Source organism: Phyllostomus discolor, chromosome 3, assembly GCF_004126475.2.
Source record: "Phyllostomus discolor isolate MPI-MPIP mPhyDis1 chromosome 3, mPhyDis1.pri.v3, whole genome shotgun sequence".
NCBI lineage: Eukaryota > Metazoa > Chordata > Mammalia > Chiroptera > Phyllostomidae > Phyllostomus > Phyllostomus discolor.
The window spans coordinates 93,551,292-93,578,830 of NC_040905.2; the positions used below are offsets into that span (position 1 = coordinate 93,551,292).

Below are 27,539 nucleotides of genomic sequence, written 5' to 3' on the forward strand. Positions count from 1 at the left end.
ATGGAGGCCGTCGGTCATTGTGGCAAGAGCCGTTTTGGAGGAGAGAGAAGTGGAAAAGACCGTGTTCCCATCAGGGATTATGGGTGTAAATTTTCCTCTCTGCCTGAGTTTTCTTGTTTCAGAAAGGATTTCTGTGCACTAATAGCACATAAACTAGTGTGCAAAAAAAAAAATGAAGATAAAGGATTCAAAACAGAGCAAAATGGTAGAGACAGAAAGTAGATTAATGGTTGCCAGGGCATGGGGAGAAGGGGCGGGAGGAGGGTCTGCTAATGGGGACTGGATTTCTCTCTGCAGTGATGAAAATGTTCTGGAATTAGATTGTAGAGATATTTTCACAACCTCATGAGAATATTAAAAAACCACTGGATTGTGCTCTTCAAAATGGTCGATTTTATGATGTAAGAATTACATCTCAGTCAGTTCACAGGCTGAGGTAATAGCACAGACGCAGGGGTGACGTGAAGACGCAGAAATCCTGTACGTGCTGGAGGCAGGGCACTCGGCAGGCTCCGCGTTTCCTAGGCGTCAGACAAAAAGTAGAATGAGGCAGGTTTTACCATTCCCAGTGTCCATGAGGCAACCATGAGTTTATTGCATGAAAGAGCTCAGCTGTTCTTTCTAATGCAAGACGTGTGGAGATTTTGGCAGCATTTCTTCATAAAGGGACGTGCTGTGATGCTGAGGATGATGCTGTCAACCAGCCCCTAAGGGGGTCGCAGTGAGCTCAGCCCTCCGTCCGGGTGGGTCTCCTGTGCTGGGCCCCGTCTCAGTCCCAGGGAACCAAGAACATTCCAGTCGGCCTCACAGCACCCAGGGCTGTGCACTGGTCCTTGGTCTGTGGGCAGGAGCCCCGGGAAGGCCAGCCGGGCAGTGCCTCTGGGGTGGCCGCTGACAGCAGGCACAAGGCCTCATCTGAGAGTGGGGTGGCTGTGGCCACCGCCCACAAGACTGCGGCCAGGCCAGCTGTGAGATAAGTACAGTCACTGGGATGGGCGTGCCACAGCCCTGCACAGAGGCTTGGCGGCAGGAATGAGACCCGTGCCCCTCTGTGGACAGGGGGCCCTGAGGTGTGAGGTGCTCCTTGCCTGGGCTCCAGCTGCCTTCCTTGTACCCAAATGCAGTCCACCCTGTCAGGCCAGGCCAGTCCCGAACCAGAGTGAGGCAGAACCCCGGGGCTGATGGAGGGCCAGGCACTGTGGGAAGGGCCAGCTGTGCCCATAAGGTAGCATCCTTAAGATGGGCTTTCAGGGTCTCAGACTAGGATGCTGAGAAGCATTAGGCACTGTCCTCTCCCCAGCAGCCTTGGCCACACGTCCCCTGCTGACTCCTCAGCCCAGCCCAGCAGACTCACGCACCTGACCCCCCAGGGTCCCTGCACGACACACCCTCTAATTCCCCCCACACTGATTGAGCCTTTCCTTGGTACTAAACAGCAGAGTGAAAGTCTCTTTCACACTTGTGCACAGAGCACCTGGCACACCTCCGCGTCCACACACCAGCCCTGCCTCTGGCTCCTAATGACAGTTCCTCTGCATCATCCACAGGGGAAGCCTTGGGCATCAAGTACCCCGTCCAGGTCCCCTACAAGCGCATCAAGAGTAACCCCGGCTCAGTGATCATTGAGGGGCTACCCCCAGGCATTCCATTCCGAAAGCCCTGTACCTTTGGCTCCCAAAACCTGGAGAGAATCCTCGCAGTGGCTGACAAGATCAAGTTCACAGTCACCAGGTACTCGGGGGAAGAGGAAGGGTGGGGAGGCAAGAGTAACATGGGTGGCAGCCTGCACCAGGGGACCCTTGGCCTTTCCTCCAGTTGGTCCTGCCCTCCCTGCAGGACAGTGTAGCTGTCCCAGTGCCACCCTGGGTCCTGGGGGTTGGAGGGAGGACTGCAGTCCAGTCGGGGTGCAGAAGGCCCCACAGAGGTGAGACCAGCCCCCACACCACAGCACCATAGCGGGGTGGCTTCGTGGGCACCTTCTGCCTGCCCACAGCACCTGCGCACTGCACTCCTGGCACCCTGGGAAAGGCGTTAGGCCCACTTCAGAGGGGAGGAAACGAAGACCAGTTATTTGCCCAAGGTCACAGAGCCGGCCAGGGCAGAGCCAGCAGGAGACCGTCTGGTCACCCTCTCCTGCACAATGTCCCCTGCACACAGGCCACCAGCCATCTCGTTACAGTGGCGGATTCTGAGGCAGTAGGTCTTGGATGTGCCCCAAACATTTCTGATGAGCTCCCAGGCCCTCCTCTGACAATCCCTCTCTGTTTCTTTTCCAGGCCTTTCCAGGGACTCATCCCAAAGCCTGGTAAGAGGCAACGGCTGGGGGGAGGGGTGCAGCTTGGAACGGGGGCCGGCCGTGGTGCTGGGGGCCAGACTACCCGTGGGACACAGGCTGCTGGTCCCTGGAGCAGGAGCCAGGCCGCAGCCCTTCTGTCCTCCCCCTCACCTGGGCACCACCCCAGGAGGCAGGAGGAAGGCCAGGCTGGAACCTGGGCCAGAGAAAGGGGTGGGGGCAGCACCAGTGACTGCTCAGCTTCACCAGCCAGAGTTCTGGAGGAAGGGGACGCATCTGTGCCCACTCTCCCGATGAAGGGGCCTGGCTGCCTTTCTGAGCAGATGAGGTTGTTGGCAGGTTGGTTTTTAAACTTGTTGAAAGGTGTGCATGAGGACCCGAGGGCATAGCCGTAGATGTAAGGGGTGCCCACCCAGTCTTAGATGGTCAAATGCTTCTCCTACCCCCTTTTGAGGCATCCGTCCCCCTCCATTGCCTCCATGGCCCGTGTCCTGGCCCTCCCACACCATGAGTGGGGCGACAGAGACACCTGGTGAGCAGTAGGGCCGGCCAGGGCCTGCGATGGAGAGACGGGGAGCCCTTGTGTCTCGCCCTGCCCCATGCCCATGCCAGACACCACTGCGGTGTGAAAATTATCCGGCCTGCGTCCTTAGGGAGGCTGCGCCGATGAGCTGGGAACGGGTGGACATCAGGGCATCACAACATGCCCAGATGGGAGGAAGCCCTCAGTACAGGATCTGATTCCACGGTCCCGGAGACGTTGCATGTCACCCCAGCCCCCTGCTCCCTGGAGCTGTTCACTCCCTGTGCCTAGGCCCGGCTTGGCGGGCTTCTGGGGAAGGGTCAAGAGGGCATTGAATGGGAGGTGGGCAAGGCTTCCTGAAGGGTGTAGTGATGTGGTAGCTGATGTCGGGCCTCAGGGGAAGTCCAGACTTGGGGAGGGGAGGAGAGGAAGGTGTTTGGTGGGTAAGCAGCAGGGATCCAAGGCCCACCTCGGTGGTGTTTTCCCAGAGCTCTCAGTTGTGGAGTCGATGGGATAGTGTCTGCAAGGTGGAGATGGTGGAAGGAGCAACAAAATGCATCTGTGGTGGCCCTTGGCTAAAGATTATTGGGTGTCAGACCTGCTGCGTGTGGGTTCATTTTGCAGATGTTTCTGAGGCTCACCTAAGGCCAGCAGTGTTCTAGACACTGGGGTTACGGCACTGAGCACAGAGGAGGCATCGCGTTTGCTCCTCGGACCTGGGAGACAGGCTTGAGAGCCCAACACACTCAGGGAAACAGGCTCGGGGTTTCAGTGATGTGCAGTGTGCCCACGTCACACAGCTAGCAGGTGGCCTTAAGGTGGAACCAGGGGGCCCCTGACTCAGCCAACCACAGTATAAGTGAGCGTTTCCCCAAGAAGCTGAGGACACCGCAGTCCTCTGGCCTTGCACAGCTCCCTTCTCGTTGGCCCAGGGAACCAGAACACACCTGCCCTGGTACCACCAGCCCCTGCCCCAGGCCTCTGGGCCCTCTGTAGACCTGTCTTGCCCCAGGACCAGTGGTTGGCAGCCTGTGATTCACCCCCCTGGCTCCAGACGGGTAGACATCAATGCTGGTGCCACTGAGTCAGCTTCCTGCCCCTGCCTGTGCCAACCTGGGTTTCAGCCTAAGTTGGTGTCGGTGCCCAGCCTCACTCTGCTGATGACGAATAGAAACGCAGTGAGGCAGCCCCTCGGCTCCCCCTGTGCTCCCCAGTGCCTTCTCCCTGGACGCAAAGGTCCTCTTGGAAGACTGAAAAGGGTATGGACATTTTGAATGAGTTTGGAAAGCAGCAAAGTGAAAATCATGTATGACACCTGATGTGTGCTGGGCTATAAGTTCAATGCTTTCACTGTCACCTTTTCCTGTCCCATTTTTATGGGGTCAGGCACATCAGTGACTTGCCTGAGATGCGCCCCCTGTAGTGAAGGAACTGTTGGCTCCAAAGCCTGCCTCCCCACGTTCTGTCAGGGAGGCCCATGGATTACGGGCAGGCGGCATGGAGTGTCAGCCTCCAGAGAGAAACACTGGGGTCCTGGCTGGTGTGGCTCAGTGGATTGAGCGCCAGCCTGCAAACCAAAAGGTTGCAGGCTCGATTCCCAGTCAGGGCACATGCCTGAGTTTCAGGCCAGGTCCCCAGTTGGGGGCGTGTGAGAGGCAACTATCTCTCTCATACATCCACGTTTCTCTCCCTCTCTTACTCCCCTCTCTTCCTCTCTAAAAACAAATAAATAAAAATCTTTTAGAAAGAGAGAAACACTTGGAGTAAAGGGTCAGCCAGCAGGCTTCACACAGACCATAGACTTCCTGGGTCCTTCTGAGGCTGACCTCTTTCACTGAGCAAGGCTTACCCTCCAGCCAAGAAAGCTGGGCAGCTCATTTTGCTGTGTAAACACCTTCATGAATCTCACCCATCACCCCACAGTCTCTCTGCCAGTCTGCCTCCCCACCCACCCACCCGCCCTTTGGCTTTCCATTAACCTCCTCTGTGTACAGAGACAGGCCTTGGAAATGCTTTCTTTTCCTGCATGGTGTGGGAGAGGATGGTAGGCTGCCTGGAAGAGGAGGTGGGAAAGTGGCCCTGGCCCCAGCCCTTGGGGATGCAACTGCCAGCACCTTTTCAGGCACTGGCACCCATACTGGCTGGCAGCCTGGAAGGGCCAAGCAGACTGGCTTGCAGGCCAGCTCCAGGCCTACTGACGCCACTCGTCATGCTGGGCTGGGAAGGTGTCCAGGCTCACAGGAGCCTCCAAGGGTTCACTAGAGGTCACTGAGTGCTGTTCCTGCCCCAGAAAGGGCTGTTCCAGAGCTTCCACGAGAAAATCACTGAAGCCTAATACTGGCCGCATCTGGGGGTGATGCTGGAACAGGAGCTCAGGTGTCGGGGGTAGGTGGAATGTTAGCAGGTGCCCTGGGCACCTGGAGGATAGCCAGTGATCTCTGGGCAGTGTGCGGGCTGTGGGAAAGCACAGGCTGGTGCTCAGAGAGACGCAGTTCAAATCCCTGCATCCCCTTTACTAGCCATGTGCCTGGGTTCACTATTTGACATCCTTGAACCTGCACTTCCTCATCTGTAAGATGGAGATGGGCATACCTGCTTCCCCAGGTGATCTGCATTGGACAAATGGTGGGCACTGGTGGGAAAGCTCCAGAGGACAGTTTCACTCTGCTGCCCTAGGGGGCTTTGTCCTGACTCTTGAGTGAGATATTTGTAAAACCTTCAACCCTGGACCACCTGTGGAAGGTGCTCAGCCAATGGGATAGTGGTTACTATTATTCATGGGGCTCTGGAAGACTCCCTGGAGGACGTGACATTGAACTGGGCCTAGAGGTGCAGAACAGAATATGGTGCAGGCACAGGGTACAGAAGTGTTTGGGGGACGTGGCTGGGGCACCAGCAGGAGGGGTGGAGCCCATGCGACCAGGAGGGCATTGTGATCGTGACAAAGAGGCAGTCTCTTTCCCGGCACAGTGGGGACTTTGAGACTTTTTCCTTTCTTTTTCATTCTCCTCTAAAAATATGGAGTGGACTTTAGTCTGCTGGCTCAGAAGTGTAAGACATGAACTTTTTGTTTTAGTCTTCTAGTTCTACAATGGAACTAGATTTCTGCCTCCATTACATAGTGGCAGAAACTTAATCTGAGTCCATTTAGGATCCACTTTTCCCTGGACTTGTGTCCAAGTGCCAGAGGGTTTCATAGTTCCAAAAGGTTAGGGGTAGGGGTCCCACCGGGTGAATCATAAAGGAGGCTGTGCTTTGAAGGTACCAGTAAGTCAGTTGTTAAATCTGGGGCTTTCACAGTGCAGCCTAGAATGGTGGGCTGGCCCAGAGTGGGATGAGGGTACAGCCCTTCCTGGGCCACTCTTGCTCGAGTCCAAAGAGATGAAGGTACAAGGCTTTTAGTGTTGTCCTAACTGAGTACACATCTGCTCTCGGGCCTCAGTTTCCCCGCTGGTGTCTGGTAGCCTTTCCAGCTCATGCCGGGTGGAGGCAGGCGCCTAGCTAGAGAGGAAGACAGGCTCAGAGGCTGAGCCTTGGAGGACAGTGGGAGGGATTTCAGGCCTCCAGTCGGGGAAACTGTGGGCCAGGGGCTTCACAGGATCCCTGGGGGATGGGTGTTCAGGCTGGAGGAGCCTGGGAATGGTAGGGCCAGGCCCCCCCACTTGTACTAGAGTGAGCTCCAGCCCCAACTTCAAGGGGCCAAGGTAACCCAGGCCTGACCCAGGGGTCCGAGCCATTGAGGCCTGCAGAAGTGCACAGCATTTGGTAGCTTCTTGTCACCTAGCTGGGCTGTCCCCAGCTCGCCCTCCTGCCTGCAGTAGCACTGAGGTAACGGCGGGAAACTGGGCCAGGGGCCAGACAGGTGGCTAGCTGGGGCCAGCAGTGGACGTCTCTGCTGTCCAACGGCAGGTTCCCACCCGGCTGTCAGGAACCAACAGGCCCCTGGCAGCAGGTGCACAGAGCATGGCTCTGGAAGGGGCTCTGGTCAGAGTGGCAGCACCCTCTACGCCCAGGTCAGGGTGGCCTCTCCCCAGACCCAGCGGGGCCCGGTGCCTCACAAACCTGGGACAGCGAAGGAGGCTGTTCAGGATGTGTTGGGAAGAAGCAGGGATTACTAAGGAGGAGCAGCCTCTGTCCAGGTAGCAGGTGTAGTAATAACCACAGAACATTCTAGTAGGTCATACAAAGCTAAAGGGAATCACAACTACATGCCCATGGTGACAGTTTTGAAACAACAGAAATCTAACTTCCCAGATAGCTGTTCATTTTTGTGGTGATACGTTCCTTCCAGATTTTTCCAGAGGCTTATTAATTCTACATTTTATCGTTGTTCTTTCTATAAAATTTACATACAGCCCTGGCTGGTGTGGCTCAATGGACTGAGTGCCAGCCTGTGAACCAGGGGGTCACCAGTTAGAGTCCCAGTCAGGGCAAAGCCTGGGTTGCAGGCCGGTCCCCAGTAGGGAGCATGCGAGAGGCAAGCACACACTGATGTTTCTCCCTCTCTTTCTTCTTCCCTTCCCCTCTGTAAAAGTAAATAACGCTTTTAAAAAATTTTTACATACACACAAACTTAAAACACAAGCATTTCCCCGTGTCTTTGAAATGCCTTATATTCCCTCATCAGGCAGTCTCATAGGTGTATGACTCCCCTGTGCCCCAACTCTGGACATTTGGGCAACTCACACTGTGCGCAACTAATATCCACATCACGTTTACGATTTGCCCGTTACAAAGACTTCCCATACCAGCACATGTGATCTCTCCCAATAACCTTTCTTACGGGAAGAAACTGAGACTTTGAGGTTACAGGGCTTGTTAAAGTCAATCAGCACATGCTCATGCTCCCCTCCCACCCTCTCCAACACTCTCCCAACCTTTCATCCACACTGGGTACCTCTTTGCTGCCCCCTTCTGGCTGCCAGCGTCTATAACATCAGTTCTGCCTATCAAAGCCTTTAGTCTCACAATCATTTGGCTCATTTTTATTTGTACAACAAAAAAATGTACTGAGTGCCTGCTCTGTATCAAGCAATGTATAGTAAGACAAAAGGCCCTCCCCTCATGGTGCTTATATTCTAGTGGGGGAGACAGATAAATAAGAATAGTATATTCAATGGTGACTAGTGCCATGCAGACAAATATTGATATAACAGAGAGAGGCCTGTCATTTGAGAGGACAACGTGTACAGTGTTAAGGACTAAAAGGAGTGAGGTAGAAGTCATGTGGAAATCCAGGTCAGAATACCGGGGGGGCGGGGCAGCAGTCAGGGCAAAGGCCCAGGGGCCCTGGACACATTTTGAAGGTAGAGCCAACAAGATCCCTCATACAGTGGGGCATGAGAAAAAGGTGACACGGGGGAGGAAGAAACTGTCCTCTGCCCTCAATGTTCTTCTGTTTTCTCTAATAATTAAATAGACATGAGACATACTAGCAAGAGAACAAAACCAAATTTAGTATGTGCACGTGCAGGGGAAGGCTGCAGACGTGAGAGTCAGGCCCACGAGCACGAGAGGCTCAGAGGTAGAAAGGGGGCAGAAGTACGCACGTCATCCTGAGCCAGGGAGGAGGCACTGCGCCTTGGGGGCCTTAAAGAGTCCCTGCAGGACAGTAAGAGCAGACATTTAGGAAATACAAGCTTGCCCTGCCCTGCGGATAGGTCAGACGCAAGTACTGTAGTTGCCTGTAGCTCAGTCACAACAATCTGCATCCCACAGAGGTGCATCTAGGGCTGCCTCATTTTGAACCCCCACAACATGAAGATTTTTCCTGAGCAGCTGGAGAGACAGAGAGGGCCGGGCCTGAGTGGTGGGCAAGCGTGACCCCCACGTGGAAGGCAGGTCAGGCAGCTGGATTCACCAATCAGGGTGGGTCCTGCTAGACACAGGCAGCTGGGAGCCATTCTGTATTGGAGTTTCAGGACTAGATCACAGTGAGGATGAGCCCTGGGGCCCTCTGGCACGTAGGTGTTGGGAAGATGAGAAGGAGAGACAGGTGGATCACCTGGAGGGTGTGGTGTGTGGAAGCCAAGTGAGACCCTGCGGAAGGAGAGTGATCTGTGGGGCCAGATGCTGCGGAGGGGTTAAGTACAGGAGACCTGAAACAGGACTGGGGCGTTGAGCTGCCCAGAGGTCCCAGGAGGCCTGGCAAAGAGCAGGTTCAGGCAGGGTGGGAACATTTTTGGATCAGTCGGCTCAGGAAAGAAGAGAAATGGAACTCACCGGGGACAGATGACCTTTTTGGGACAGGAACGAGATGGAGAGGGTTTTAGAGGTGGGAATAGCAACAGCGTGATGTTAGAGAGAGAGATGAGTGATGTAGCAGAGAAGGTGGGAAAAACAGCAAGAGGAGGGTTCTTGGGTATGCCCTCAAGAACCAGGGCAGACAGAGAGGGAGTGCTGAGAGCTTCTGCAAGAGCCCCTCTGCTGACTCCTTAGAGGGGGCGGGAAGGGTGACCGGAGCCAGGGGCTGTAGGTCCCAGTATGGGTAAGAGACTGGAGGTGAGGGCTGGAGAGATGGGAAGGGACTGAGAAGGTCGAGTGATGCGGACACCATGGACGGACCACTGCTGTTGATGACCAAAAAGTTAGATATGGCAGGAGGGAGGAGAGGATGTTGAGGCAGAGCCCCAGGGGCATGCAAGGCTTGTCCGCATGTACGTTGATTCCCAGGGAACATGAGGAAGCAGTGTGGGCTTCCTGAGCTGCTGCTGCTGTGTGAACTCACTGCCACCTGTAGGCAAAGACCACCGTTGTCCTCCCTCAGGAGAAGGAGCTGCATCTGGGGGTCAGGGCAAGCTCCCCAGGAAGCTAGGAAACTCCAGACTGAGTGTGGCACCACAAAGGTAGGGAGCTACGAAATGAGCACAGCCAGCCTTTGCTGAGCCCATGGCCTGGGAGACCATGTGTCATTCACACAAGACTGTGAAGTCAGTGCTGTCGTCATTCCCATTTTGCAGCTGAGCACACTGAGGCTGAAAAAGGCAAAGTCACTTAGCACAGGGCCAACGTCATACCCACGTCTGTACTGTTCTGGCACCTGAGCACAGAGTGCTGGGCAGTAGAGGAGGAGGGGCCAGAATCCTTAAAGGCCTTGACCCAAACCCTGGAGACTCATGCTTTTTTTGGGAGTCTGGCCTGATGGGATCCATTGTGCATGGTCCTACAGTTACCGTGGTAACCGCATTTACACACACCTTACTTGGATTGCAGAAGGCAAACTTATGCAGTGAAGCTAGGCTTTGGGCTTCAGGACCTAGAGATGGGTGGGGTTAGGGCCTAGAGGTAGCAGCAGAGTGTGAGGAGGGAGGGAGGGAGGGAGGGCAGAAGGTTCTGGAAGGGTGATTGTAGTACCCATGCCCAAGGTTTGATCCGAAACCCTGGGAGACGTCCAGCAGCACTTGTACAGTTCTCAGGTCCTGAGTGGTGCTTGGAGCCGGCAGCACGGTGACGGGGCAGGGCACGGTCAGGATGAAGGTGGCAGAGCAGAGCCCAGGGTAGAGCCCAGAGTACAGCAACCTCCAAGGGACCTTGAAGAAGAGCCTGTGAAGGAGCAGAGGAAGGTGGAGCCCAAGGGAAGGAGGTGGAGGAATCTGTAAGATGAGCGAGCCTGGCGTGTCGCACTGCTGTTTGCAAATTTTGGAAGAGCTGAGTCCTGGGCAACAAAAGAGGGATCAAAGAAATAAAGAACATTCTAGAACTATTCAAATAGTGGTGGCTTTGGGCCCTGGCTGGTGTGGCTCAATTGCTTGGAGTGTCGCCCTGTAACTGGACGGTTACAGGTTCGATTCTCGGTCAGAGCCCATACCCAGGTTACAGGTTTGGTCCCTGGTCTGGACACGTACGGGAGGTGACCAGTCAGTGCCTCTTTCTAAATTGATGTTTCTCCTTCTCTTCCTCTCTCTCTGGAAGTGATGGAGGAAATAATGTCCTCAGGTGAGGATTTTTTTAAAAATACCTTGGAAGGTAGGGAATCCCCTGTTACTGGAGGGACACATTTGAGCTGAAGTTACACGTCCAGTCCATTCACCAAAGAGGCCGCTTCCCATGGGGCGCACACACTGCAGGAGAGGAGGGAACAGTTTTCCCAAATGGAGTTGCCTTTGGTTGGTGCATCACCCACCTGCCTGGTGACACTGGGAAGCAGAGCTCAGGCCTTTCAGAAGCTGGGAAGGCCCAGAGGGAGGGGCCTCCCCTCCACCCACAAACCCAATCACTTCCCTTTGCTGCTCAGCTGCAAGCTTCCCCACAGCTCCTCTGGTCTGGGAACCAAAGGATAACCAGAGTTCCAGGCCAGCCTCCCTGCCCCAGCTTCCTCTCCTTTTGGTCCCCCCAACCCCCGCCTTGTAGCCTGTCCTGCCAGCGTGAGGGAACTCGTGGGTGAGCAACCAGGCCCCCCCACCATCCCTCCCCACCCTGGAGCAGGAGCTGCAGTCCCAGAGACACACCAGAGCTGCTGACTTCCTGTCAGACTCCAGCAAGTCTCGTTTGCCTGCCTGGGCTTTGGTTCGCCTCCTAGTAAGATGGGGAAATGTCACTCACCAGGGCCATCCTGGAGCGCACAGCCGAGGAAGGCAAGGAGGAGGGGAATGAATGGCCTGTCCAGAGCAGGAGGTGGCAAGGCTGGAGCGTGGAGGTCCTGGAAGGCCTGGCTTTGCAGTGTGGACTAGACCCTGCAGACCTGGCCTTGGCAAGCTCTTCCACTGATGTCCCAAAAGCCAGTGCCCGAGCACCCCTGTGGGCCAGGGCTGAACTTCTTGGCTGCCCCAGCTTTTACCTGGGAAGTCTTCACATAGTCTACTTCATAAATTCTATTTTAGTTTTAATTTAAGGAACTGCAATGCATGTTAAATTACACTCCGCTGAGGAAAATAGGCAATTCTACTCCCGTCACTTCACACCCCCCGGCATTGCCTCCTGAGTCCCAGTGTGAGAAACTCTGCTATGGGTGGAGGGCGGTGACCCTGTTTTCAGGGAGGGTATAAATAGGGGAAAGCTGTAGCCCCAAATGGGATGACAGACACCTCTAGTCATTGTCCCCACCGGTGCCCCTGCTAGGTCTCTCTCCTCTGTGGGGTCTCCTGTCATTCAGCAGGTGGTCTGTGGGGTGAGCTTACTGGGAAGAGGCCCCAAGCTGGAGGGGAGCAGGAACAGGTCCCCTCTGCCCCTTCAGAAACTGGTTCTACCTCTTGGAAGCTGTGTGATCTTATACAGGTGTGATCTTGGACAAGTTAACTTAGTATCTGTGATCCTGGATGAGTTAACTTGCTGCCGGAGGTCTCAGATAACTTACTAACTCTGGGCCTGGAGGTCACGTGGAGCAGGCGTGCCCTCCGCCGGGTCCCTCCCAGCTCCCCTCAGGCTTCTCAGCCTTCCCCGTGTTCTCTCCACCCTCCCAACTCGGTCAGGCTCTAGAGAACTCAAAATAAAACCATCCTTTCTCAAGTTTCTAAAGATAGCACAGTTCCAGCACCAGCCACATGTTTCTCCACTTAATTATCTCTGCTTTTCTTTGTTAATTAGGCTCCAGTAATGATCTTGCTCTGCCTTCCCTGGAGGAGCAGGCATCTGCTGGGTGGGGCCTGGCTGCCAGGCCCAGAATTGGCCCGCTTCCTCCTTTCTTCCAGGAGAGGCTGCAGTGGGCCATGCAAGGTCGTGATGGCAGGAGGCCCCGCCCTTTCTTCCTCCCCTGCACCCTGGTGTGTGGGGGCTTGGCTGGGTCGGGGTTCCTGCAGTTGTTAGACAGGGGCCTCCACAGGCCCCAGAAGGAACTGTGGGGGGCTTCTGACTCTTCTGCCACATTCCAGAAAACCTCACTGAAGCTATGTCCCCAGCTGGGACCACCCAAGCTGACAGGAACAACCATTGTCTTTATTTGGTCTAGAATGAGATCAGCTGAACAGAAGCTCTTGCTGGCTGATAAATGTGTCTTTGAGCCACAAAAGTGGAGGCGTGGGGGTGGGGCACTAAGTAAGGCTCAGCACACGGTGTTTGCTGGGTGGACTCAATCTTTCCAACCTCCTGGGAGGGGTCTGGTGACAAGAAGCCTCATGGTGGGGGGCTGACGTGCAGCCCTAACCCTCTGGAGCTCCCAGGCATGGGGACCAGGACACACAGCCCTCATAGGAGCCCCTTCAGGGCTTTGGGAGCCCAAGTGCAGTTACTTAGTCCGTGAACAGTTCCCAGGTGTCTGTGGGGCCAAGCACTGGACTGGGTGCTAGGCTTTTAATCAACACTGATGTTTTAAAAACCCTGCCTCACAGAGCTTACATTTTGGTGTGGATGCAGAGAATAGCTGATGTGTGAAGTAAAAAGCAAGTTAGATGTAGCACTAAGAAGAAGCAGGGAAGCCGATGAGACGTTGTGTTTATTTTTAGGAAGTTAGAACAGATGGGTGGGTGTCCAGGAAAGGCCTTTTAAGTAAAGGCCTGAAGGGGGGCGGTAGTGAGCTGGGAGGGCAAGAAAAGGGCAAGCAAAAAGTACAACTGGAAAGGCCTGGAGATCCCCTGCCAGGGTTTTGGAGGACATTGGTAGGGGAGGTAGTAGGAGATGAGGTGGAAATGGGGAAAGAAGGCAGATTGTGTGGGGCTGGATAAGAATGCTGCCTTTTGTTCCAAGTGAGCTGGAAGCCAGTGCAGGCTTCTGAGCAGAAGAGAGACAGAATCCAATTTAGAATTTAACAGGATCACTCTGGCTGCTGGGTGAGGACAGACAGGATGGAAGCAGGGAGAAACGTCGGGAGGCGAGGCCCAGCGGTGAGTCACTGGCTCCAGGTGTATTTTGTAGCTAAAGCCAACAGAACTTGCTGATGTGGCTCAGAGAGAGGAGTCGACCTTGATGTCAGGAATGTGGGCTGAGCTGGACAGAAGGGGGTGCCTGCAGCTGAGATGGTGGTGGTGCAGGGGGAGCCTGCTGGGAGGGCTGCAGTGCCAGGTGCTCACTCTGTGGCATGTTCAGTCTGGGGTGTCACCCAGTAGCAGGTCCATGCACAAGTCGGGAGAGCTCAGGGAGCAGACCAGGCTTGAGGTGTGTTTGTATAGTTTGAGGCGTCATGAGCGCATGGCTAGTATTTAAAGCCCTAAAACAGAATGAGATCATTGGAAGTGAGTCAAACTGGAGCCAAGTGCTGGTGCCTTCAGTGTTCTTGGGTCAGGTGGGAGGGACTCAGGAATGGGTGGTGTCCTGAAGCCAAATGGAAAAACCCTGTTTCTCCCGAGGGGAGAGCCCTCTCCCCTAGTGTCCATGAAGGTTCACGGGCCAGAGACTCGGCTGGGTATCTTCCAGGGATGATGGGGTCAGGGCCTGAGCAGTGGTGGCTTCTTATCAGGACCCAGTCTTAGGGCTGGTAAGAAAACACAGCCCTTCGTAGGTACAGCACCTCCATGCAGGACTATAGATGCCACACAGGGCGAGTCAGGAAAAGAAGGTCCCGTCTTCACAGCCCATGAAGTAGGATAGACCGAGTCCGTTATCTGCTCCATGAAACTGCACAAATTTCCCATGACCTCTCCGGTGGGGACCCAGGGAGGGGCAGGCAGAACACATTACCTGGGCGAAAAACAGGAAGAGTGGTGCCAGCAGAGGTCTTGTCTGCCAGGGGGAGGAGGACAGATTGGCCCCGTGGACAACAGAGAGCCTTCAGCGGATTTTAGGTGAGGAAATTACAGTGTCAAATAGACTGTTTAGAAAGATCAGTGTGGCTGGCAGAGCAGAGGATGGGTTTCAGGAGGCCAAGTGAGAAGTTCTTGTCCCAGAGAGAGAGAGCTGGCTGCACTGGGGGGAGTTTCTCTGGGAAAGGGGCGTGTCGTGGTGACCCCCTTGATTTGTGGGTAGAGGCGAGGGGACACCGGGAGTTGGTATCAGTTTCCTGTGGCTGCTGTAATGAATTGCCCAAACTTAGTGCCTTAAAGCAAGTCAGGTTTCTGCCCCACTGTTGTAGAGGTAAGAAGTCTGAAGGTAGTTTTTCAGGGCTAAAGTCAGGGCGTCAGCAGGGCAGGTTCCTTCCCGAGCGTCTAAGGGGAACTGTTTTCTTGTCTCTCCCAGCTTCTGGCAGCCACTCGAATTCACCCGCTTGCCGCCCCTCTTCCATCTTCAGAGCTCCTCACTCCTTCCTCTGCCTCTATTGTCCCATCTCCTAATCTTGACATTTTTGCTTCCTTTATGAGGAAATGTTTATTCTTGTATGATTATTGATTAACGTATTACTTTCTGTATGAACAAGTGTAAACCTACTTTTGTCCTTCTTGTATTTAGGGCCTGGAATCATCCAGAATAATCTCCTGGTCCCCAAATCCTCAATTCCAACTTAATCCCAGCAGCAAAGTCCCTTCTGTTATATAATGAAACACAGTCACAGGTCCCAGGGATGGGGACATGCACAGCCTTGGGGCCCCTACCCAGCCTGCCAAGGGTTGGAGGCAGCCAAGATTTCTCTCTCGAGCAGCCGTGTGGGACAGTGGGGCCTGGGACACATGGAAAGGCTATTTGGAGAAGTGCAGAATCCAAGGTGCCGAAGGAGGCACTTGGGAATGTGGGTTTGGGGCTTGCAAGTGCAGAAACGGTGAGAAGGAGTAGCATGGGTGGGATAGAAGGAAGGTCTGCTCTGCCCTCCCTGTTGTGTGGAAACAAGGCCCTAACAAGCAGTCAGCATGATACGGTAATAAGCCTGGGTTTTGGACCCTCCTCTGCAATCCATGCAGCCAGGACAGAGACAGGCTATACTACAAGGTGGTTGAAAGGCTGCCTACCCCCCATCCCCCCCCGCCCCCCCCCACACACACACTCACACACTCACTATATAATCAAGAGCAGGTTGCTTTTTCTGTGTCTCAGTTTCCTCATCTGTAAAATGGAGATACTCATAGGGCCAACCTATTAGGGTTGTTGGAAGGATTAAGTGAATGAACCCGTGCAAAGATATTAGAATAGTACCTGGCCTGGAAAGGCTTGGTCTCTCTATTTATCGAGCACCTACGATGCGTCAGGCATGACTATAGGTGCTGGGGCTAGAACCGTGAACAGACCGCTGAAAACAGACAACACCCTCACCGCGCAGGGAGCGTCCGTTCTGGAGCATTTGGCCGCTGATGCCACACAGCATGAGGACGAATCCTCAGAATCCGCCCGGTGGTGCCGGACAGTGTGCATCCTTCCTGCCCCAGCCTGTGTGGTCAACTGCCCCATTCTGTCCACTTTTCCTGCTCATCATGCTGAGTGCATGTCATTCTGTGCCTGGCCGGTGTGGCCACAGTTCCACCTGGGCCTTCACTAGCCTTGGGCCAGTACTGTAACTGTCCCTGTGTGGCTGGGACCTGGAGGGGAGTGAGAAGAGAGGAAAGGGAGTGTTCTTCTTTGGGAAGGGCCCTGCATTTGGCTGGCCCCAGGATTATCTGTCTAGGACAGGGCCACATTTCCCAAGCTGGAGCCTGCTCTGTCTGCCCAAGCTGGTTCGGAGGCTCCAGACTTGGGGCTGCAGGAGAGTTTGTAAGACAGCCCTCCCAGAAGGTGCTGGGCTGTTGTGAGAGGAAAGCAGTACCTAGGGGTCAGAGACACCGGGCTTTGAGTCCTGGCACCTTGACTCCTCTGAGCCTCAGTTTACTTATCTATAAAATGGGGATCTTGACACCTAGAGGTCGGGCTTGTGGTTAGGAATGAAGGGCATCAGTGTGTAAATTTCCAGGCAATCTTGGGCAGATGTGTAATCAGCAAATGTGGGGTTTGCATCCTGTTACTGGCTGCTGAGTGGGCAGTGGAAGAGCCTGGCAGCCCCAGCCAGAGAGCCCCCTTGTGTGCAGCTGGGGGTCAGACAGCGGGGCTCCAAGGAGGGGCACAGAGCATGTGCCCCGGCAGGTTGCGGTCCACCCAACACCCACCCCCACCCACCCCAGGGAAGGCAGACCGATTGATGGGGCCACAGGGCCCAGCCTGGGGGAGCTGTCAGGGAGCACGCTGGCTTTCTCCCCAGGGGGTCTCATGCACTGTCACAGCGGTCACTCTGCCATTGGTCTCCGCATGTAATGGTTGATGAATTGCTGCAGCTTTTTATTTTCAAATGATTTGTAATCTGCAAAGAATAGCAAAGCTTCAGAGTTCCCAAATTCCAGTTGACCCAAGTAGGACACAACATGTTAGGTAAGCATGGCACGTTTGTCAACACTAAGACGTTACTGTGGGTTGATAAGATGCAACTAACTAAACTGCCAACATTAGATTTCATCCGTTTCCCCACCAGTGTCCATTTTATGTTCTGTCCAGTCGCGGACACTGCTTTGCACTTCATAGCCTTTTATTTTTATTCTTTCTTTGGCACACCCTCACATCTGTCTGCTGACTAGGTGATGCCTGTTACAGTGAGTACACACAAGCCCAACAACCATCTAAGAGTTAGAGCGGCACCGACCATGTGGACCTGCCCACGTGCACTCTCTGTCCTGTCTGAATCTCTCTCCAGAACAGATACCCCAAATTTCGTGTGTACCATTCTCTTGGTCTCTGCCTGCAGAATTTCAATGCTACAGAAAAATAAATGAAAGAATAGTGCAATGACTACCTGTGTGTCCTTCCTCTGATTCATGAATTCTTTTGTTTTGTTAATATGTTTTATTGATTATGCTATTATAGTTGTACCATTTCCCCCCTTCATTCCCCTCCACCCTCTACACCCTCTCCCACCTATATCCCCCCTTTAGTTCATGTCCATGTGTCATACTTATGAGTTCTTTAGCTGCTACATTTCCCATACTATTCTTTCCCTCCACCTGTCTATTTTCTACCTACCATCTATGCTACTTATTCTCTGCACCTTTTCCCCCCTCTCTCCTCCTCCCACTCCTCTGTTGCTAACCCTCCATGTGATCTCCATTTCTGTGGTTCTGTTCCTGTTCTAGGTGTTTGCTTAGTTTGTTTTTGTTTTAGGTGTGGTTGGTAATAGTTGTGAGTTTGCTGTCATTTTACTATACATGTTTTTTTTATCTTCTTTTTCTTAGATAAGTCCCTTTAACATTTTATATAAGAGCTTGATGATGATGAACTCCTTTAACTTGACCTTACCTGAGAAGTACTTTATCTGCCCTTCCATTCTCAATGAAAGCTTTCTTGGATAGGGCAATCTTGGATATAGGTCCTTGCCTTTCATGACTTGGAATACTTCTTTCCAGCCCCTTCTTGCCTGTAAGGTCTCTTTGGAGAAATCAGCTGACAGTCTGATGGGAACTCCTTTGTAGGTTACTGTCCCCTTATCTCTTGCTGGTTCTAGGATTCTGTCCTTCATTTTACTCTTGGCTAATGTAATTATGATGTGCCTTGGTGTGTTCCTCCTTGGGTCCAACTTCTTTGGGGCTCTCTGAGCTTCCTGGATTTCCTGGAAGTCTGTTTCCTTTGCCAGATTGGGGAAGTTCTCCTTTATTATTTGTTCAAATAACTTTTCTACTTGTTGCTCTTCCTCTTCTCCTTCTGGTACCCTTATAATTCAGATGCTGGAACATTTAAAGATGTCCTGGAGGTTCCTAAGCCTCTCCTCATTTCTTTGAATTCTTCTTTCTTCATTATTTTCTGTTGGTTGTTTCTTCTTTCTGGTCTACTCCATTGATTTGAGTACTAGTTTTCTCCCGTCACTATTTATTCCCTGTGCATTTTCCCTTATTTCATTTAGCTCAGCCTTCATTTTTTCATGTAATTTGCAACCAAATTCCACCAATTCTGTGAGCATCCTGATCACCAGTGCTTTGAACTGTGAATCTGACAGTTTGGCGATCTTCTCCTTGCTTAGTTATGTTTTTTTTCTCAAACTTTGATCTGTTCTTTCGTTTGAGCCATTTTTTGTCTTGATATATTTTTTTTTGTCCTCATGCATCTGTTACTAGTGAGGGGCGGAGCCTTAGATGTTCACCAGGGTGGGGCAAGTCCACGTTGCGGCATTGTGACACTGTTTGTGGGGGAGGGGTCCAAGACAGAACAATGGCACCTGCTCCACTCTCCGTCTGATCCCAGTCCCTTCCACCGCTTCTCCCAAGCAAACTGGGCCCTTCTGGTGCTGATTCCTGTGTGGGTGGGCTTAGGTACTTTCTACGACCCTGTGGGTCTTTCCAAGGAACTCTCCTGTGAGGCTAGGAGTCTCTCCCGGCACCTCAACCCCCACAGGTGTTTTCCATCGGTGTTTTGAGGCTTTATCTCCCCGTGCTGGGACTCTGGGTTGGGTGGTCAGTCTCGCTGCCCAGTTTCACCTGGTTTATCTGCACACGAATATGGGACCGCTCGATCCACTAGCCACCTTGCCACTGCTCCCCTCCCCAGTCTGCCACCTTCCTGGGTTCGCCCACTGCCACCCCGCACCTGGGGTCTACAGACGCTGCTTTTTTTGCTGCGACCCCTCTATGCCCAGCTGCCCAACTCTGCCCTTCCTACTAGTCTGGATGAATGTTTCTTCTTTAATTCCTTGGTTGTTGGACTTCATACAGTTCAGTTTTCTGTCAGTACTGGGCTTTTGTTTTCTTTTTTTTTCTAAATTGTGGTTGTCCTTATTTTGGTTGTGCGAGGGGGCACAGTGTGTCTACCTTCACCTCCATCTTGGCCAGAAGTTCTGATTCTTGAATTCTTAATGTCCTGCCATGTTTCCCTTCCTCCTGCCTCTGTCCCTCTCCTCCCCTCAGCCCCCGCCCCGTTGTTTCCCTCTCGCCCTCTCGTTCCATTCAAAGTAAGTCGCAGGCATCTTGACTCTTCACTCATAAACATTTCAACACACACCTCCCACGTCCCCGCAGAACAATGCCCTTCTTTCACATGTCCACGATTCTGTGGAACACTCATGACACTAGTGGCTCCCTTTTGTCTAATGTACAGTCTGTGTTCAAACTCCCCAGAATGTCTTTTATGGCTGTTTTGCCCCGTGATAGGACCATTGTTCACTGGTTGATATTTTAAATTGTTGTGTGTTCTGTGGCATATAACATTTGCCTAAACCAAAATTGTTTCCTTTGCATTTTTTTTTACTTTTATAACCAAGGTACCCTATTGTATCCAGTTTGCAACTTGATTTTGTCACTCAACTTTATGTCACGTAATGCGGAAATGTGTAGCTGTAGCTCCTTGGTTTACACTGCTCTGTAGTACTCATCAAGCTATTATACCACCCTGGAGTCATCTGCCTTCCCATCCTAGGTTGTTTGGGTTGCTCTGATGCCCTTAAACATGTTTCCTTGTACACACGTACAAAAGTTTCTCTTGGGTACAAGAAGTCACAGGCCTAGCAAAGGCGTCCCCCTCACTGTAGTACAGCCGTCCCCTCTTTGAGCCTCAGTTTCTCCATCTAAAACAGCGATGACAGGATTCCTTCTGCACCTACGTGCAGGCCTGAGAAGGGGTTAACAGGTGTACCCAAGTGCACCTGCACATCCTGGCAAAGGTCTGGTGCCAGGCAAGGGAGGCGTGGTAGGGGCTGCAGGCCCAAGGGAGGGCTGTGGCTCCTCTCCCACCTGAGTGGCAGGCAGCTGTTCCACCAAAGTACATCCACCCTCTGCTGTCCATAGGGCCAGAGCTATCCAGGTCTGCCCGAGGCCTGGGTGGCCCAGGCCTGGCAGAGAGAGGGGAGAGGAGGAATCCTCACTCTGCTCTTCTGGGCTTAGCCCTGCCCTGTAAACAGCCCTTCGCTTCACTGCTGCCTCTGTGCCCTGTGTTTATGGTCGCGATCATCAGCACACAGTCATCATTCTGAGCTGCAGGCCTCAAACTAGGCTTTAATTTCCTGAGAAAGATCAGGCTGGCCATTGAGGGCTCTGCACTTTGCTCCCAGAGAAGGCTGTGGGGCCACTCCAGGCATCACCCTGAGCTGATTGGCTTAAACTTGTGAACCTCCCATGGCTGTGATTTAATAAACTTGGTTGCTTTCTTTCCCCTGGCAAAACTCCGTTAATCCTCAGGCTAACAGATAGCAGATTAGAAAGGAGATGAGAGCTTCTGGAGCAGATAGACATGAAAGAGAGCAGACCCGGGAACTGGAATGAGCAGGAAGAGGCGGGAGAAATGCCCGCAGGGTCGGGCAGAGGCAGCAGGTACAGGCCACCGCTTCTGGGGCAGGTTTGGAAGCACTTTCTGGATGGCCCTAGGGGACAGATCTCAAGGGTACTTCTCCCATGCCCCCCACTATGTGCTTGATAAGAGAAGCGTACCTGATGCATTTTAGAAAACGGTCTACCTATAAAAATGACTAAAATGAACACAGGGGATTAAAAGAATAAATTTCCATTATCTGGACGAGTTTCGTGTAAAATTTAATTTCCTGAGACGACAGGATAATTGAGGCGGTCTCAACATGATCAACGACAATTTGACCTTGATGGCCTGAGACCTTAAGCTTTTTTATGTGATATGATTGGATCCACCCATCAGGCTAGGATTCCCATTTGAAGGGTGTGTCAACGAAAGCCCAGAGAGGTTGAGTGATGTTCCAAATGTCACACAGCACTGGGGTTATAATCACCACTGCCTTGCAATCTAGTGGGTCAGGGGCCTTCCCTGTCACTGTCTGTGGGGACCCCCTTCCTTCCCACTGTACATAGGCAGCCAAGCAGGTACATTGAGGACACACACACACATACATTCCTCGCTGAGCCCTAATCATGATGTTTCCCAGTGGAGAGCAGTCTGAAAAGTTGCTGCTATTGGCGTCTTCTACAGCCAACCTAGGTTCAGAGGAGCTCAGAAAGCACGGCTTATTCTGAACCCCCAGAATAGGTTAGCTGCCTCAGGGTTCAGAACAGTAATAACTAGCCTTTAGACTATGGAGTGTAGCTCCTCACCCCCCAGGCACCAGTCTCCACCCCGGGGTAGCCAGGATGCCAGGGCAAGCTGCATAAGCCATGGGCTTTGACCACAGTTCACATCGGGGATGACTGGCTCTGTCCTGGGCACCTCCAAGCCACACCACCAGTGTGTTCTGATTGGCACATTTTCCTCTCCCCTGGACGGAGCTGGACAGGTTGGGGCTGGAGCGGGAACATGGAGGGGCTGCTTCACCCCTGGTGGGGCTCCCTTCTAGGAAAGGGGTCACTCCTTCGCCCACGCAGCCCGAGGAGCTGCCTCCTGTTCCCTCTGAGTACCCAGAGGGCCAAGGGCACGCTCCCCTCCAGGTTCCCGCCCTCCCCAGAACCTTCTTGACACATTCATTTAAGAAAATGGAAACTTACTTCCTCCAAATCAAATAAAAACAAAGAGGTGGGGAGAAGCAGAAAGGCATCCTTCCAGGGCCTGAGAGCCCGAATACCCAGCGACAACAAGCGCGGCGGGCCTGGCACAGTCCGCACACGGCACGTGCTTGGTGCTCGGCAGCAGCTGTGACCACGCTGCACAGGTGTCCCGGACGCCTCCCACAGCCACCCCCGTCCCTGAGGCAGTCCAGGTCCCACTCCCCTGACGTTCGTCTGCTCCCACTGTTTCCCGCTTACTGCCCAGGACTCTAGTCTGCCTTCTGTCGGCTGTCCCGTGGTGTCACTCCTCCCTGTCAGCTACTGCCTGCCTTCGGGTGCTTTCTCCCTCAGACCAGGCAGGGCTTGGAAAGAGAGGGGCAAGTTCAGTGTTTTCTGATGTGCGTCGAGTGCTGCAGGACGCCTGGAGCCCCAGCGTGCAGATGGGGCTCTGCGGCTGTCACCTCCTCTGGGAACCCTCCCCGGCCTCCGGCTCAGCTGGGGCCCCCACAGGCTCCCACGGGCCCTGCACTGACAGTGTTCAGACCTGGTGGCTCCCCAAGCCTTCCCCACTCTCTCCTGCCCCAGACTGAGGCTGTTTTCTGTTCTTTGCTAAGTGCCCAGCACCATGTCCAAGTGGGACTGTGCTCATGAAATATTTGTTCAGGGGACAAATGAGCATGAGCAGAAATGCTGACAGGTCATGTCACATGCCCCACGGGCCTCTGACTGCCAAGTTCCGTGCCCTTCCGGGGCCTGGCATCCCCTCTCCCGAGATGAGGAGGCTGCCTTGTCTTGGCCCTTCTCCACCCACAGGGCAGGAAGAGCCTCGAGCGGGAGGCAGGGCAGACGCCCGAGGCGGGCTCTCAGACTCCACAGAGACCTCCGGCAGCCTCGGTTTGTTGGGCTCAAATCTGAGCGCTGTCCACTTCCTTTCGATGCAGCAGGCTTTGAGGAGAACCGCCTGTAAGTCCAGCCCCATCCTGGGCTCACAAGGAGACGCACCTGGAACTATGAGCTGATAAAGCAAGAAATAAAAGAACAGATTAACTTTTCTTTTTATAGACGGGGTGATGGAGGCTTCGAGAGGCCCAGGGTTTGTGGTGGAGTGAAAGAGCGGAGCGTTGGGGTCAGACAGTACTGGTGGCACTCGGCAGCTGTGGGAACTTGGGCAAGTTCCTTAAGCTCTCTGAGCTTGTGTGTCCTCGGCTGTGGTGAGCAGGGGCCGTGACAGGGTCTGGGAATGCTGCCAGCCGCGTGTCTGGCAGCATTGGTGGGACCCAGCCCCCTTTCCCGGCCCTCTGCAGCGCTGCGCTGCCTGGGCCGAATCTTGGCACCAAGGACTGCTCTGCTGGCTGGCAAGGGACAGGTGCTGAGGCCTGCCACCTTCCTGAAGGCTCTAGGTGATCGTTGGGCCCAGGACCCTGTCACGGTTGTCTTCCCAGGACCTGGGGAAGGATCAGGCTGATTCTTGCCATGCCTGGGGTCCTAGAGACCCTCTGAAAGGGCCATGTTGGGGCCTGTGAGAAAGAGGTTTCTGGGTGCTGAGTTTGGGGTCTCGGGGCAGCTGAGGAGAGCCATCATTCCCGAGATGGGGACACAGGCGGAGGATGTTAACCGGGATGCCCGAGGTGTGTGTTGTCTCAGGCACCCAGACGGCTGAAAGGAGACAGGCAGAATTCACAGAGAGAGGCTCCAGTCAGGAGTGTGGCTGGAACAGGCCCAGACAGGGGCTGCGGGAGACGCAGCACTGGGCACAGGGGCCGCAGGCAGTGTGGGAAGCTCTCTGTCCCGTGGGGCAGCCCTCGGACACGGGGGATGTGACGTGCAGGCCGGGCAGCAGATGCTGAGAGATAGAGCCACTGCCAGGGAGACAGTTCCCAGGTCGGCCTTCCAATGGAACTGGGTCCCGTGCGATTTTCCAGATTCCACCAGGAGTTGTTTTTCCCTGCAGACCCATCCCGTCTGTTCTGCCCCTTATCTCCCAGGCCCTGGCTCACTGCCTGTGTCCAGCTCCACCCACCCACCCCCACCCCTGCCTCAGAGGGCCATGGTTACTGTGTGATGGTGCTAAGTGCCCTTCCCGGAACCCCAGCTCCCTCCCCAACCCAGGCCACAAGCCAGCAGGCTACTCTGTCCCCAACCCTCTTCATGCCATCCCCTCCCCTGGCCTCTCCTACACTCCACATTCTCCAGCCCAGCCCAGGCTCTATCTCCCGGGCTCCCCTGACCTCAGCTGCTCCTCTAGGCCAAGGAGAAGGGTACGGGGAGCACAAGGTCCAAGCACCAGGGCCCAGGGAGAGCTGCCCTGCGCAGGGGGAGTAAACAGCACCAGTGCCCAGAACACTCTGTCTCCCTGTCACAGGCCTGGGGCTCTTGGTGTGTGGGGCAGCCAGGGTGGGTGCCTGTTAGCCCAGCTCAGTCACACTGGCACCTGCTTCATCACAGCCACCTCCCCTAGCACCACCCTGTGCTTCAGCCACATCCAGTATACTGTGTCCGATCACCCTTTGGCACCATGCTCGGGCCAGGCCTTCTGCCTGGGTGTCTTTCCCAACCCCACTGCATGTATCACGAGCCCTTTACTAGCCATCTAAGAGAAAGAGACACCTCCTAAACATGTCACTCTCCCATGGAGCTTCTCCAAACTTGCACAGATGGGGGTGAGCAGCATAATTCATGCCCTGAGTCTCTCATATGTGTCTCTTCTGGGTGGGTGCTGTGACTGTGTGCCGCCCCCTGGGCTTGAGTTCCTCAGAGGAGTGGCCCTGCCTCCCACTCTTCAGGGTGCTCCGTGCCTGACACGGCCTGTGTTAGGGCAGCTGTTCAGGGAATGTGGGGTGGATGAGTGGATGGGGCAGAAGCGGGCTGCAGGGGCGTGAGCGGGGCCCGGAGACACTGCTGCAGCAGGTGAGGGTCAGGGGAGAAGGAACAGGTCCGGTGGCCAAGCCCATGCCAACCCTCACACCCCCTTGCCTTCTTCTTGTAGATGAAGATGACGCCAACAGACTCGGGGAGAAGGTGATCCTCCGGGAGCAGGTGAAGGAGCTCTTCAATGAGAAATACGGTCAGTTCCCCGGGGAGGGGCTGTGGGGCTAGTCTTCCTGGGTGGCCCCTCCTCCCTCTGCATCCCCTCTGGCCACTGTTGCCCCCATGTGTCCTGCCAGCTCCCTGGGGACATAGTTGCTCTGCTTGTGACTGATGGGAGCTGTCCTCCTAGCCCTGTCTGAGAAGGGGGAAAGCACGCCAGGCTGTGGTGTGCAGGGCAGCTGCAGCGGTCAGCATTTCTGCTCCTCTAGGGCTGCGCTGTGTTGCAGAGGTCATGGCCCACGGCCAAGTACTCACTCTGCACACGCCCATCTGCCCAACCAGCACTTAGCCCTGAGGACAACGGAAGGGGTCTGCTCCAGCCGCTGGGGGCTTGGTCTGGGGAGGGTGTCGGACGTGGAACAGACAAGAGCCGAAGGCACCCAGGGCAGAGGCCGGGATGAGACGGCTGGGAGTGCAGTTCCAAATGATACAGCCCTTCCTAGACTGTTGAGGGCCCAGCTGTGCCAAGTGCTCTGCATTCATCACATTGTATTTGTGATGAATTTAGTGTTGTCTCCATTTTGCTTTGTAGCAGAGGAGACATAGCAATGAACTTTTTACCAAGAAGAACTTCAGAGAGTGAGAAAGGAAAAGAAGAAAATCCATTGTGTGACCAAGATGCAGGAGAGAGTGCAGGAGGTGGAGGGCCAGGGCCTCTCTGGACTAGTGAACGGGAAAGTGCCTCAGAGAGGGGGCATTTTAGCCGAGGCTTTAATAACATCAAGAGGGGACAGACATTCGAGGAAAAGCTTGCCACGCAGGGGGAGCCGCTCTGCGACTGGGGACCTGTGAGAAGGCCGGCACAAGCAGATGGGGAGGCTTCAGTTGGGCGGAGAGGTGGGCAGGCCTGACTTGAGTTAGGGTTTCACTCTGAGTGTGCATGGGAAGCCTGTGCTGGTGGTTTGTGCTGTGGTCTTCTTCACTTTTCGTTTTGGAACCAGTGTTCAGACATAACACAGAAGCACAGGGAGTGACATGACGCCCACGCTGTGCCCCAGCCCAGCTTCCGTGATCGCCAACATTAGGCCAATGTGACTCTATCTGCTTCCACACAGTACTTCAGTATTTTCAGCACTTTAAATCGAAGACATCATATCATTGTATCCATAATACTTAAGCACTTAATTTTTTCTAACATAAAAGTAGTAGATTTTAGGCAGATGTCAAGTCCCCATTTCAGTTCTAGGTGTGCACATTTAACACAGCATCACAAAAGTGACAGGAACTGTTTCATTATCAGCATCGGGTATTAGATTTTTACTTTTGCTAATTGAGCTTTTAAAATGGTGTGTGTGGTGGCCCTGGCCGGTGTGGCCCAGTTGATGGGAACGGTGTCCCATGGACTCGAATCACTTGTTCGATTCCCCGTCTGGGCGCACCCCGGGGGCGGCTGACCAGTCTTTCTCTCTCTCTCCGCCCCTTCTCTCCCCCTAAGACCAGTGAGCATGTCCCCGGGTGAGCATAAAGAAAAGAACAGCGTGTGTGTGTGTTGACTTTGATACTCTCCCTGGGATGTGATGGCCACTGTGCTGTGCTCTGCCATGCTCCAGCCCTTTCCCAGAGGCTTGGCCTTTAATAGCAGGCGTCTTCTGCTTCCCCGGGCCCCGGGGCCCTCCAGGTGAGGCCCTGGGCCTGAACCGGCCAGTGCTGGTCCCTTACAAACTGATCCGGGACAGCCCAGACGCCGTCGAGGTCACGGGCCTGCCTGATGACATCCCTTTCCGGAACCCCAACACGTACGACATCCACCGGCTAGAGAAGATCCTGAAGGCCCGGGAGCATGTCCGGATGGTCATCATCAACCAGCTGCAGTGAGTGCCCCCGGCACCTGGGGCGGGGTGGGAAGAGTGGGCAGGGGCTGTGGGAGAGGGTGCTGCGTGGCCCCAGGAGGAGAATCCCCACGGCAGGCCCAGCCGAGAGCGGGGGAACTCGGGAGAGAGTGAGAGACCTGTTGTGCCCTTGCACAGAATCCAGGAGATGGGCTAGCTGAAGGCTCGCGTCGTAAGGACGAGAAACTGATAGCCAGGTGGAGGAGAAGGACGGTGGACGTCACAGGAGACAGCTCGGCCCCAGACCTGGTCTCTCCCACTGTCCAGGCTGCGAGGACACAATGCTGTCAACCAGGCGGCAGCGCACAAATGTGTTTCTCACAGTTCTGGAGGCTGGGAAGGTGCCGGCAGGTTCAGTGTCTGCTGAGGGCCCACCTTCTGGTTTACAGATGGCCACCTCCTCCCTGTGTCGTCACATGGTCGGAGGGACAAGGGAGCTCTCTGGGTCTCCTTTGTAAGGCGTCAATCCCACTCATGACAGTTCCACCCTCGTGACCTAATCACCCCCAGAGGCCCTGCCTCCTCATACTGTCCTCTTGGAGACTAGGTTCAACATAGGAATTTGGGGTGGGGGGAGGGACACAAACATTTAGTCTGTATCACCCAGTGTCCTGATGACAGTCCTCAGC

At 54.3% G+C, this 27,539-nt stretch overlaps 1 protein-coding gene across 1 annotated transcript in view; it reads left to right on the forward strand.

Moving 5' to 3' along the window:
- Window positions 1-27,539, forward strand: part of GTF2IRD1 (GTF2I repeat domain containing 1) — a 101,122-nt gene that overhangs the window by 68,302 nt on the left and 5,281 nt on the right. Inside the window, 4 exon segments of the mRNA XM_036020081.1 lie at window positions 1,548-1,731; window positions 2,277-2,305; window positions 24,981-25,058; window positions 26,700-26,892. Of these exon segments, the coding sequence (XP_035875974.1) occupies window positions 1,548-1,731; window positions 2,277-2,305; window positions 24,981-25,058; window positions 26,700-26,892 (484 nt within the window).